The sequence below is a fragment of the Fulmarus glacialis genome, unplaced genomic scaffold (genome assembly GCF_000690835.1).
Source record: "Fulmarus glacialis isolate BGI_N327 unplaced genomic scaffold, ASM69083v1 scaffold34733, whole genome shotgun sequence".
Lineage (NCBI taxonomy): Eukaryota > Metazoa > Chordata > Aves > Procellariiformes > Procellariidae > Fulmarus > Fulmarus glacialis.
This window is the reverse complement of record NW_009202912.1, coordinates 1-13,007: the sequence shown is the minus strand read 5'-3', so window position 1 is coordinate 13,007 and position 13,007 is coordinate 1. Positions and strand designations below refer to the sequence as shown.

The 13,007-nt window shown below is 38.5% G+C and overlaps 1 protein-coding gene across 1 annotated transcript; it reads right to left on the bottom strand.

The window, feature by feature from the left end:
- Positions 1-4,906: 4,906 nt before the first annotated feature.
- CISD2 (CDGSH iron sulfur domain 2) lies at positions 4,907-10,578 on the bottom strand. Its single transcript, XM_009574470.1, has 3 exons — positions 10,518-10,578; positions 6,314-6,525; positions 4,907-5,274 (listed from the first exon to the last, which is right to left on the bottom strand). Exons 1-3 carry the CDS (start codon positions 10,576-10,578, stop codon positions 5,185-5,187), a joined length of 363 nt encoding a protein of 120 aa, XP_009572765.1. The 3' UTR covers positions 4,907-5,184.
- Between the last annotated feature and the right edge of the window lie 2,429 nt (positions 10,579-13,007).

Here is a 13,007-nt window from a genome sequence, read left to right as displayed (position 1 = left end):
GTTTTTGGCATTAGTAAGTAAGAATGAATCAATTCTATTTTAGCTTTTACACTTTTAACATGCAACACAAAAATGTACAAAAATACTTTTAAAAGAAAACTATCTCAAACTGTATTATTTGCAGAATGTCTACGCATGTCTCTGTATACAGATTAATTATAGCTCAGTATGTGTGCCTTTGTATATGCCTTCCTCTCCAAGCCACAAAGAAAGCTTCCTGATAAATATTTAAGGTTTGTAGCCTGCAATTTCAGCACAGTGATAAAAATACCAGGGAATTCTTTGGTAAGTTTTCCCCTTACAGTTGTCAAGTACATTGACATTTTTCTTAATATACACACTGCTGTTCTCTCTGCTTCCTTGGGGAATGTACAATCTTTAGTTCAGTTCATGCATGTCCCCTGACCAGAAAGGAAGATGCTTTCAGACTGCACACTGATGAATGGTTAGGGTGCTGTGCTTGGTGGTTATTGTGTTGGCCATTGACTTCTGTGCCTGTTCTGCCTTCTTTGCATGGCTAACGGAGGCACTCTGTTACTTAAATAGGGGCAGTTTTAATAGGAGCTTATTGTGTTTGGAAATTGTAATGTCTGTAAATCTAATTGTTAAGATGAGGGAATATGGTGTTCAGTTCATCAGTGATGGTCTATAAAATAATCCTACTTGAGTAAAACTTACAGGAACAGAAGCTTTATATAGTTCTTTTTTTTTCATAAAGTTTTATAAAAAGTAGACTCTTCCTGCAGGGAGGGATCACTACGCCGAATTTGGAGTCTGTTCAATAACCAAAGTGTGATGTGTAAGGATTATAGCCCTGTAAATTTTAACACAACCTTAAGTATACAAGTAAACCTCTGACAAACAGCCCTTATTCATGATAGCCTCTAATACTTGCTCACCATAACAGCATCTCATAAATTGGATTTATCATGTTCCCTTAACCTCAGTGCACTCTCAATTTATTCATTAGATCACTCCCACCATTCTGAGCGCTTGAATAGCTATACCAATGAAAAGTGTCATCTTGTTCTCTAATCTAAATGAAATTGAATCCATTTTCCTTGCCTTGCCACCATATATGGATGTTTCTCACAAGACTCCTTTCTCCCAGCTTTTATTAAATCTCCAAAAAGAATCAGGTTGAAGCTATTACATAGACCTGCAGATGTAAAATGAAAAGCATTAATGCTTTATAATGCTCCTCTCCTTGCCTTCCAGAAAGAAACAAAACACTTGCATCTTGTCATGAAAAGAAATGTTATGTTTGGGCTAAGAACCTATGAGGCTTTTTTTCTTAATAAGTATTGTGACAATTTCAGCTGATTTTAAATAGCAGTTAACTTTGAGAGATGTGATTTCACTTTTTATCAGTGGGTGAAGGTGTGGGTGAAGTCATGACATTTAAGACCACCTCCCTTTTAACAAAATGCCATGAAATCATTCATGAATAATGCATAAATTCAAGCCAATAAAATCTATGCCATGCCAGTCTCTTATTTGCAGGAAATAAAATTAGAGCACAATGTGCAGTAAACTATAACCAGAGGAGCCCTGCTGTCACGCAGACATAATCACAGACATAATGTGGGAGAATACTGGGCACAGTATGTGCATGCAGTTCCAGAAGGTTCGCAAGAACTTCTGCAGCAGAAGGGTCTAACGGCACAGCACGTTCCTGGCGGCAAGCAGCGGGCAGAGTTACAGCAGGCAGCATATGGGGAAAGACAGAAATTGGCCATCTGGAAGCAGGGAGTCGCACAGGCCAGGGGGTGCAGTGATAATGTAATTATAATCACTGCTTTCTCTCTCTTTTTCAGCCAAACTGAGCATTTTAGGGAATTCAGACTGAAGTCTAAAATTAACTGAAACACTCATTGTGTAATACAGCCACAAAACAATGAATGATAGAGTTTTTGCATTTTGCTTTTTAAATAAACAGAGTGCAAGGGATCAAATTTTGTGCCAGCTGCACTTACATTTACTTTGTCTAGTAGTTGCCACAAGTCAGACACCTTTCTCTAAACGTATTTGTTTTACAAGTTTATTTGTAGTCTATTATAACAATTGTTCAAATTCATAATCAAAAGAAAGGTAAACATTACTGTTCTTGTAGAGTGAAAAGGCATGTCATGACATGCCAAGTTCAGTTTCCCCTGATTTTGCATCAACACAGTGAAAACCTGGTCTACTGCCTCAGTCCTGGTCTTTATTAGCATTAGGGGCAAATTTATCCCCTTGTGTGGAGCAATTAGGTCAGAAACATCACCCAGTGGCAAGACATGACCAAGCACATCCTAGCAGGTATTGGTTCAACTGTCTCAATCGCTGGTGAGATACAGGGTTCTGCAGACACTTGGGTTCTGCAGACACTTCGGTTCTTAGCTATTGTGCTGGTTTTGGCTGGGGTAGAGTTTTTCTTCATAGTAGCTAGTATGGGGCTATGTTGATAACACAGGGATGTTTTCATTACTGCTGAGCAGTGCTTACACAGAGCCAAGGCCTTTTCTGCTTCTCACACCACCCCACCAGCGAGTAGGCTGGGGGTACACAAGAAGTTGGGAGGGGACACAGCTGGGACAGCTGACCCCAACTGACCAAAGGGATACTCCACACCATATGATGTCATGCTCAGCATATAAAGCTGGGGGAAGAAGGAAGGGGGGACATTCGGAGCAATGGCATTTGTCTTCCCAAGTAACGGTTACGCGTGATGGAGCCCTGCTTTCCTGGAGATGGCTGAACACCTGCCTGCCGATGGGAAGTAGTGAATGAGTTCCTTGTTTTGCTTTGCTTGTGTGCGTGGCTTTTGCTTTCCCTATTAAACTGTCTTTATCTCAACCCATGAGTTTTCTCACTTTCACTCTCCTGATTCTCTCCCCCATCCCACTGTGAGGGGAGTGAGCAAGCAGCTGGGTGGAGCTTAGTTGCCAGCTGGGGTTAAACCATTACAGCTATCTATCCCCATAGACTTTAGGTAGATAATTTGAACTGATTAGTAAATTCTTTGATATTTTCTGTAGAAAATTCTGTGGCCATAAGAGACAGTATTACCTTGACAGATTTTGAAATGCAAGGAAATGGTCATTTATCTTGCTTGATTTTCATTTTATTATCTTGTAGAAATTACTACAATGTCCTTTCTACAAAGGAACTGTGACTGAGTGCTGCTATTGCAGGCCCATACTACAAATATGTTCCATTCCCCTATAGACATAAGCAAAAACAAACAAAAACCACACATTTGTTCCATAGCCACATTTGTTGATAGTTTAGCAGCAAATCTCATCTAATAGCAAGCAGGGAGAAAAAATTAATTACATAATCAAGCTGTGCTAGAGATGGAGTCAAGACGTTAAACCTTACGCTTTTGTTCTCCTTCTAGAGGAGCTTTGGGAGAGAAACAAAACCAATTTTGCTGTATTACTTACTCTAACAGGTTTTGATGTATGTAGTTTACTTCTCAGACTTAGGAGGAAATAAAACTATTTGAATGCAAAAGCATCCTGATAAAAGCTGGAAGCGCATGCAGACTTGTATATAATAACAGCCTGCTACAATAGGCTGTGGGTTTTGAAGCTTGGGAAAAAGAAAACCCCAACAACTAAAGACAGGCTTTTGCATTTCACATAGTAATTTCTTCACCAAATCCAAGAATTGGGGCTTGGCGTTCAATATACTGCATCTGTAAGTGAAGACTGAGTATAAGACACTTAGTAGCATTATGGATTTTCCTCTATTATGAATATTATATCCTAATATAATGTTTATGGTTTGCTCATTCATCAAGGTTAAGACCACCATGAAACATTTAAACATTAAAGACTGTACCATGGCTCTATTACATGCTTTGTAAAAGCAGGCATTTAACATACAATCACATCCTAATCTGCCATCTTTTGCTGAAAGGCAAGAGGTTTAGGTACCTAGAACTACAACTGTTACAAATGCAGGAGGAATGATCTACCTTAGTTCTACTGCTGCTGTGAGAGCCATTATGTGAGAACTGCTTCCTGACTTGCTTTCTGTTTCAGCACTGTGGTGATCAGCTTTGGCAATGGCACACCGTTCTGGGGCTTCCCACCTGCCTAACAATGGGTCAAATGAAATGCCGTTAATGAACAGTTGAAATCTGCCTTAGTACAATTGTCTAAAATTGTAGCATGGATGAAATTTTTATTTTTAAACTGATGGTACAGTCTTTCATTGAAGAATAAAGTACTTAGCAGAATTAATTAGAAGTCTAACAGTTAGGTAAGTAGCAATTATTTACCTGCATCTGAAATTAAGCTGTACCACAGCAAAGTTCTGACTTGCCCAAATAATCATTCTGAATGGGTAACAAGCCAAGAATACAGCTCAGCTCTTCCTTCTTGGTTCTGTCATTTAACCAATTCCTTCCATGAAAGTCCCTGCTACAAGAAGTAGCAGCTACAGTGCAAGTGAACTTGCAAGGAGCGAATTTGTGTTTCCTTACAAGAGCTCGTGAACGATCAACACAGGGGCCCAAAATAAAGGGGTAATGTTAGTGGCTGACCTGCTAGATAGTTTAGTTTATATGGTCTGGAACTGCAGCACTCCACCATGAGACTGTCCAGCCGTGTGGGGTTTTCTGAGCCAGGCTGCTTTGCATGAGACTAACAAACTGCCCAATTAGGCACCGCACAGGCCAGACCTTCACCTAATGTAACTTAACATCGCTATGCTGCCTGCCCTCAGTGATATGCTTAGGTATATTCACAAAGGACGGATTTATTATCTTTTTTTCCCCACTTAACTGCACTTAAATTTGTTCCTGAAAAGCAGAACAAAACATGGCTTCTCAGCAGAACAAAATCAACAGAAAGGTGTACTTCTGTCACTGGAAATAGTGACAGTTTTATAATTGCATGTTCATACAAAAACAGCTTAATTGTAGGAAGTCATTTTATTGTTGAAATAAACGACTTATTTACAGAGATAATTACTTTACAGTTTTACAAAGCAGACATAACTCTTCTCAGAATAAAGTATCAAAACAGTGACAGATTTAGCACTGTCTAAATGCAGTTTATTCCAAAAAGAAATCTACAGCAATCATCAGACTAAATCATACCAATCACATAATAAAATGCTGTCCTGTCCCTTGCAACTACAACAGTATAAAAAGACTTTTTATCAGTCATGATCTAGTGGATTAAGCATCTGCTATACTTCTTTCTTCTTGAGTATTAGTGGACCTACATTATCTCCTGTTAATTCATTGTGCTTGTTGTGGGAGCCATCACAGACAGGGAACTGGAAGAAAACACATGAAGGATTAGTATAATTCTATACAGCAACTCCATGGTGATTTTTATACTTCTTCCTATGCAAAGAGCACTTTGATAATGTTGGTAGTTCCTCCTACTATGTCCCGTTTCAACATCAAACTCCCTGTCTCCTATCAGACACAGGACACATTTTACTAAGGAAGAAAACCACTGCTAATGGGTAACTAGGTTTGTGAGGTTCTAACATTGCTGTTCTTAGATACAAAGTTAGGGACAAAGCCTTTTCCATGAAAGAACAGCAAGCAAAACAGCCCTCGCAGCCATAAATGGTTTAAGGTTTATTGTAGAACTAGTAGAAGTGCTCTTAGATTTAATCATTTGCAACCAGAAAGTACTGTTTTAAGGAAAACCAAAATATTTTGCTGAAGTGATTATTCTGAAGGGAGAATAGTTGAGAGGGTTTCTTAGGTCCAGGGCAGATTTTTTTGTTGGAACAGGAAAGCATTCAGTCCAGAGAGGACAAAACCAGAGTGCAGTCAGGACATTCAAAAGAAATCGAGGGTAGATGAAAAATACCCATGTACATCTAGTTGATTTGGGGGATACGGACTATCCAAACCAGTCATGTACTGGCTGCTCTGGACCAGATGGGGATATGCTCTCCCTCATCAACACAGGTCCAGCCTTACTTTCATTTTAATATGAACAACTTTCTAAGCATTGTTTCTGCAAAATAGAGTAGTTATCTTCTAATTAGTTGCAATGTCCAAATATTAAACAAGGCTTACTTGGTTTTAATCTACTCACAGGTGGTCGCTCTGTAAGTGTTTCTAGAGAAACCCTACTGTGTTTAATCTTAAAGTTTCTACAGTTTCTTTCTGCATGTAGATAGGTTTACCGTGGAGAAAAATAAGAACTGTGCCATTCTCAAAAATCAGGAACATGTTCTACCTCCAGAGAAAAGCAACAGGTACGTAGCAATTCACCACCGAAGCACTGATACAAATATGCAAGTTTCAATCTCTAATCCTACTGTCTTAGAACAGTAGCACAAAGTGTCTTACCGTCTTAGAACGCCAACACCTGCAGTAAGCTTTAGTGAGGCACAGATCTTCAATGTTTATTTCATTCACTACTTTTGGATTTTCCTTCTGGATTTTGAGGTTAATCAAGCTATCCTTTTGCTGTTTCTTCTTGGGGAGGAACGGACGAACAGCAAGGTAACCAAGCAAGGCCAGCACACCCAGGAAAGGCAATAACCGCAGCCATTCTGAAACTAAAGACAAGTGGAATTTAGATTGGCTCTTGACACCACTTCAGTGTGGTGCAGCATCAGCAACTCTCAAATGACTTAGGCTTAGGGTAGGGAATGGGGTTACTCAGTCAGCAAGGCTCTGAGGGCAACAAGACTCTGTGGGTAAGTCTTAAGAAGAAAGAAGACCCAGATTAAAACCTGGGTTTACTGTAGTCAAGGTGAAAAATTGCCTCCTAGAATTTCATCTGAAGTTTAATTTTAACGCTCTAGAAGATGACTCAATGGAAGAGAGTAAATCCAAAACACATAAAAGACATACTGAAATGAGGAACCCTAAAATTACAGGGGTTCTGCTCACCTGAGGTAAATCAGCACTGTGTACTAGCAAACTGGGCATGATTACATGCAGTAAGTATATTCAGTGTCAGTATCTTAACATTCTGTATATGAAGAACTATTCAGTATGTTTTATAATTCAATTTTTAATTGCTTATTTCAGATTTTTAGCTTCTTGCAGTTTTCCTCATTCTATTTGTTCCAAGTTTTTCTAGAAACTTTCGGTAGAAATTATACAGATTATTAGATAAGCACTAGGAAAACCTTCACCAATCTTTTTGGTTTATTTTTCAGAGCTCTGTTTCCTCAGGGATCTGCAACCAGTTTCTACAATAACGAAACAGTCCAGAGATCAGGTAAGTCAAGCAACAGAAAATGGCTTTTTACCAAGCTGAGGAGCTTCTTTTAAGTACAGGTCAGAGATTCAAGTATCCTCTGCAGACTTAGCTGCCTTGCTGCATCATTATAAATCATCTAGACATACTGGTGAGAGAAAGACTTACTGGACTTTTTAAGAAATTCATCAGCACCTCACGTAAGATCTATATATATTAAAGGTGGATCCACTTTTCCAGCAAAACATGCTGTGACAATACTCCAGTGTAATTTATGTACCATGGTGCAATAAAGGAGAGAGCATTTTTCTAAATTTCTGGAGAATACATTAAGTCTAAACGCTCATATAGAAATGGAAGAGAGTTTAAAAATATTTTAAAATGAGAAACGAAGTGTAATGAGCTGGAGCACAAATAGCTGCACAAGCACTTTGTAAGACAAGACACTGTAATCAAGTTCCTCTTTTAAATGATTTAGGATCAGAACATAGCAAAATTTTATTCTACAGTTTGTTTTTTGAGATTAAGATGTACAAGAAAGGAAATGCAACAGAGCAGGCTACGGATGTAGGTTGTAGCTCTCAGAAATTACATTATCCTGTATAGCTTGATTTTATTTGTAATAATAGAGCACATGTTCATGCTAATACTTTTCCAGTTAGAACACAGTAGCTTTTTCTTAATAATTTGAATTTTCTGGAAGTACACCATGTAATGAAAATACTTTGTGGGACTAGTTTTATGTTCTTTGAGCTTTCTATAGCCTTTGAAGTGAAAACCACACTTACTGCATTTATCTGGGAATGCACCACAACTGTATAATGCTAAAGGCACTACAACAACTTTCAGTAGTCTTTCCACACTGCACTTGCAGCAGTCCCTACACACAATTGACAAAGTTTGCTAAGAGTCACTGCAATAGACTAATCTTTGTGGCTCTTTTCTCAGTTCCCCCAACAAGCTGTAAGCCCTAAATAGTAACAATTAACACTGAGATACTTAAACGTTTTCAGTTACACAAAATACTGAATTTTCTGGACAGCAGTGCCTGTTTGTCTTTTCCATCATTACTGTTCCAGAACACCCCGTCAATAGGAATCCAAATGCACTTTTCTGACCTTTCATGAAGGACTGACTTGGAACCTACTTTAGAAGAGAGGAAAAATATTTGGTCACTCAAAAAAAATTTCCAATTGAGTATCTAACCTGACTGTTGGCAAAGAGGTGGATCTCTACAAAGCTACTCTGAACTCCAACACAGAACAGACATTCCAACAAGTGCACCATAACCAGAAGCAGGTCACCGATCAAGTGTATGATGAATACAACTGGGCTAAGATTGACACACAAAAAGGAAATGTCTTGCATCAGAATTAAACATCGTTAAAAGAGACCGGCAACTAAACAGCAAGTGGCATCTCAATACAGCTTGAAACTCCCTGATATGACCAAAAAAAAAAAAAATATCAGAACAGTATTCATGTCTGTGGGAGACTCATGATCAGTTGGGTTCATCCAAATGAAACAGGAACATGATAGCTGTAATCTCTGAGAAAGGAAATTAGAAACAAACAGGAATAGGAAGTACAAGGATATTATTTATCATGGTTATTTAATATTTATATCATGCTAACTGCTGATAAACAGCTTCGTCCTCACTAGCCAATGATTTCTTTACATATTTCTAATACGGGAGTCTCTGGGAAGCCCCCAATTACACCAATGTGTACACTAATCATAAAGTGACTTCTTATTGCCAAAAGACTGCCAGAAGCTCATACTTTTAGATTGAAAAATCAACATGACCATGCTTCTAGGGCATGAGAGACAAGACACTGTCACAAAGTAAAGAAAGTCATAGATCTTTGGACTGGGTGGGCGGGGATGGGAGAAAAGCTTCACCCAAACTAATACAATGATATCTTCCTACAACTGTAAGCTGCTCTGTGTTTTTGAAGCCATTCATACCTTTCTGAAGCAGATGTAAGGCAATTCACAAGACTCTATTTTCACAGCTGATAACTCAGAATTCAGTAATTATATTGATTCTGGAGATTCTTTATCAATTCTGCTGCATGGGAAGAGGCAGTCTTTGGAGCCAGAATGGAGAGTAGAGTATCGAAGAGGTTAGTCTTCAAACTTGACTTGTGTTAGACAGAGACCAATCCCAAAGATAAGCCCTAGAAAGTATCAGGAACATCACTGAAACACGAATGCCCAGAGAGTTCCAAGAAGCTGAGGCCACAGACCATAGGCCTCAGTTACATTTTCGAGGAGAGGCTGTCTTAACTTTTAGTCCAACAGTAACAAGTCAAAAAAAATAAGAAACACATACACTGTGAACAGAAAGGGACTGGCCAGCCACTGACAGTCAAATCAAAGCAAGTGGTCCCTGCTTGTCTTTCACCAACTACTCCTTTTGTATCTTTCACTTTGATTTATGTTTTAGCTAATTTCTGTGGAAATGACCCTATGCAGACCCAAAAGCAGCTTCTTACAGTAACAGCTCAACTGCAAGCCAAAATTTTACAAGTATTAGCTACCGTCAAAATGAAGATTGGAACCGTGATTGTATATTCTCTAAACTGATGAAATTCTTCATGCAAATTCAAATTACTTACTCAATTACATTCTCTTCAGAACTAATAAGCAGTTCTATCCTAACTTTTCTGTTGTTTGCTTGGGTCTCTTAAGGGTGTTCCAATTGCTACACAAACTAAACACAAAGGACTCCATGCGCCACTTTAATATGCCTATTAGCTTATTCAGCAGATACGAAAGTAGAGAGGTGACAGTCCTTTTAGCGACATAGCACACTTTAAATAAATTAAAACCCAAAGCTATGGGTTAGGTTAGCAAGCCACTCTGCAAATGACAAATTCATTGTTCAAATGGGTTCTGAAGACTCTGTTATCATGGTATCACCCTTCTTTTCCTCAGTACCATACAAGATGATCCACAAATCTGTCCTCTTCCTGCCTGGCAGCTTGTTACATTAAAGTCCCTCTTAACATGTAGGCCAAGTGTAAGACAGCCCACACAGGACTGTGGTGTATTTATGGAAAGAAGAATAGCACCTAGATTCTTACATAAACCTTGAAATTCTGGCCACCTGCTATTTTGAGGTGAACATCTATGCTGTTTTAATGACATGTACCAGGATAAAAAGCAACGTCAGCATGAGACAACACTGTTCATTTCAGTGAACTTGAGAAGGGAAGGGTAAAGCAGCTATGACAAGAAACTGAAAGAGGCTTCTGAGCAGCAGCAGTGCGGCAATTTAGATATCCACTTTCAAATCCAAGGTCAAACGTTCTTTCCTTCCTACCTCACTGCTTTTACCTTCAGGAGTTTTGCACTGGATGTTAACAGTCTTCCTCTCTCCAAGCAAGCAGTTTTCCATTGTGATTTGGTGAGGTCATGACAGACAACAGATGTCTCAAGATTTTTAATCAGCACACTATACAATATCCTATAAAAAAGGATCCTCCCTATGCTTTTGGTCTGTTGTTTTTACAACTGAGGCACTACAGGAACTGAAGTTGCATCTGCCTGGAAGCTAATGAAGGTTTACAGAAGCAATAAAAGAGCTAACAAGCAAAGCACTGCACTGTTCCAGATCTGCGTTCTGGCCTGCCTTTGCAAACAAGGTCTATGCTAGCAAGTGTTTATAGTCCTGGTCCCTGACTAAGTTCAGTAGATGCCACCAAAGGACAAATACTAATGCACTTGAAATGTTTTAAGATCAGTATTATTTCTCATCTTCCAAAAAGAAGCAAAGAAAAATGCTTGACATGTTTGGTATGTCATTTGCCAAAGAATATGCTCCTCTCTAATCTGTAGTAGTAGTAAACACAAAAGAGAATATTAATCTAATCGTCTCTATTGTCTAATAGTCCTTCTAACTAATGGTAATTCAAGAGATATGATCTTGTAAGTTGCTGCTGCAAAATAACTCCCAGAATTGGGAATCCCCTGCTCTTACAGGCTTATGACTTTCGGACAGAACAAACTAAGACCACACAACAATATAGAAGAGGCAATACTTGCTGAAGCAATATGGTTTTCTCAGATGAAACTTTAGACTGACAGCAGCTCAAAGTGCAAGTAGGTACAAAAGCCTTTAATGAGCAATGAGGTTTCAATGACTTTCAGTAACTTTTAAGCACTAAGAGAGGATCATTTTTTAATTTAGGGTCTAGGATGTGACATCCTATGATTTCCTTTTGAAGAGCCTCACCATGTTGCATTTACCCTATGCCTTAACTTTAAACACCTTGTACAGTTTTGCTGGTTCCTCCTCCATTTTCATTCATATCCACCTTAAGAGGAAGATATATAAGTATGACAGCAGATATTAGTCTAGTCTAGTTAACTGTTGAAAACAATGAAAAAAGTGTAAAAATGTTGTCTCTATAGCTATGTATTTTTAATTGTACCTCTGTTTCCCCTTTTTAGAGTGTTTAGCACAAGACCAGTCAAAGAAATCACTAAGACTAGAGGCAGTGGATTTTTTCAGGTACGCTCATTAAACCCTACCAGGACTCAAAGCAATTTCTGACTCGGTTCCTTCTTTTACCTTTAATATTTTTGGGACTCACATTTCACATGTTTGGTCTCCACTTAAGGTTTCAGTTGTTTGCTTCTTGCCCTCCCTCCAAATTCAAGGAAGTACCTGTCAATGGGGTAAATAACATGACAGAAAACCAGGTCTTCCCCATTGATCATTCTATTAAAAAAAAAGTTCTGATCAGAATAAATTATATTACTACTATGTAGTGTGAATAATTACAGAGACTGCACAAATAATCCTGTTACAGAAATGTATGTTTGGACAAGCGAAGCAAGAAGAGATTAAACTCAAGCATTACTAAGCTTAACAAATTTTAAGCACAACTTGTGGTTAAAAGGGAAATGACTTAAGTAGGAAACTGCCAAATACTAGGAATATGAGAAGCTGCACTATTCTGTAACTTATTGTATCCCCTTCCTCCCAACTTTCTAGCAGTTGAATTTCTCTATTTGGTAAATATAATTAACAGAATTTTCAGATGAGACAGTAGTTGCGGGGCAAGAAGAACAGTTCATTTAAAACAGGTTTTCTTGTCGTGGGAAAGATAATGGGACTTTAAGTTTACAAGCAGCATAAACGTACTGGAAAAAAAGTACTCAAACGTGGTTTTAAATAAATTGTGCCTGTTCTAAATTAAATCATTTTCCAGCACTATTAGTCATATAGCTTAGTGCTGCAAGATAAACATAGAAGGTTGATTCTACACTTTGAAGACTTCTATTTCCAGAGAGTTTCTGTTAGAGCATTCCTCTTACTTATTATCGCTGAACTAGTCTTGTCATTTGACGCTTCTTGAGATTCTGCCTGTATTATCAGAGCTGAGCCTGGGCTCAGATAGTTCCAGTTTGCAAAGCACTGAAATGCACTGAACACCTAAAGAATTTGCTAGTATTTAGTTTTCTTTCTTGTTTGCTCTGTGATAGGGCTATGATTAATGTATAGGTATTTTCACTCTCTCACCCAGAAAATACTTATAAAAATGATTAAATAAAACCCCCTAACTTTGTGTATGTAGCAGGCTCCCAGAAACAGAACTATTCTTTTTTTTAATTAGTATAGACGCTCTCTTTAACCTTTTAAGCAAATGAAGAGGCAGTGTTTTAGGCCTTCAGCTAAAATCCCATTTTCTGTACGTGCACGGCCTCTGACTTGCTGGTACTTGCACAGAGAGGAATTTTAAGTAAGTGCAAGCGAGCTGGGGCCGAGGAGCCTGGTACGTTTTACTCTACCGCTACATTTTACCTGACTGTTATCATCTA

Excerpts from the sequence above, each read along its gene's own strand:
- CISD2 (XM_009574470.1), bottom strand. The coding sequence starts at position 10,578 with ATGGAAAACTGCTTGCTTGGAGAGAGGAAGACTGTTAACATCCAGTGC. Across the intron at positions 6,526-10,517 it reads CCAGTGCAAAACTCCTGAAG|TTTCAGAATGGCTGCGGTTA; the intron begins GTAAAAGCAGTG and ends ACTTGTCTTTAG. Across the intron at positions 5,275-6,313 it reads GGTGTTGGCGTTCTAAGACG|TTCCCTGTCTGTGATGGCTC; the intron begins GTAAGACACTTT and ends GTTTTCTTCCAG.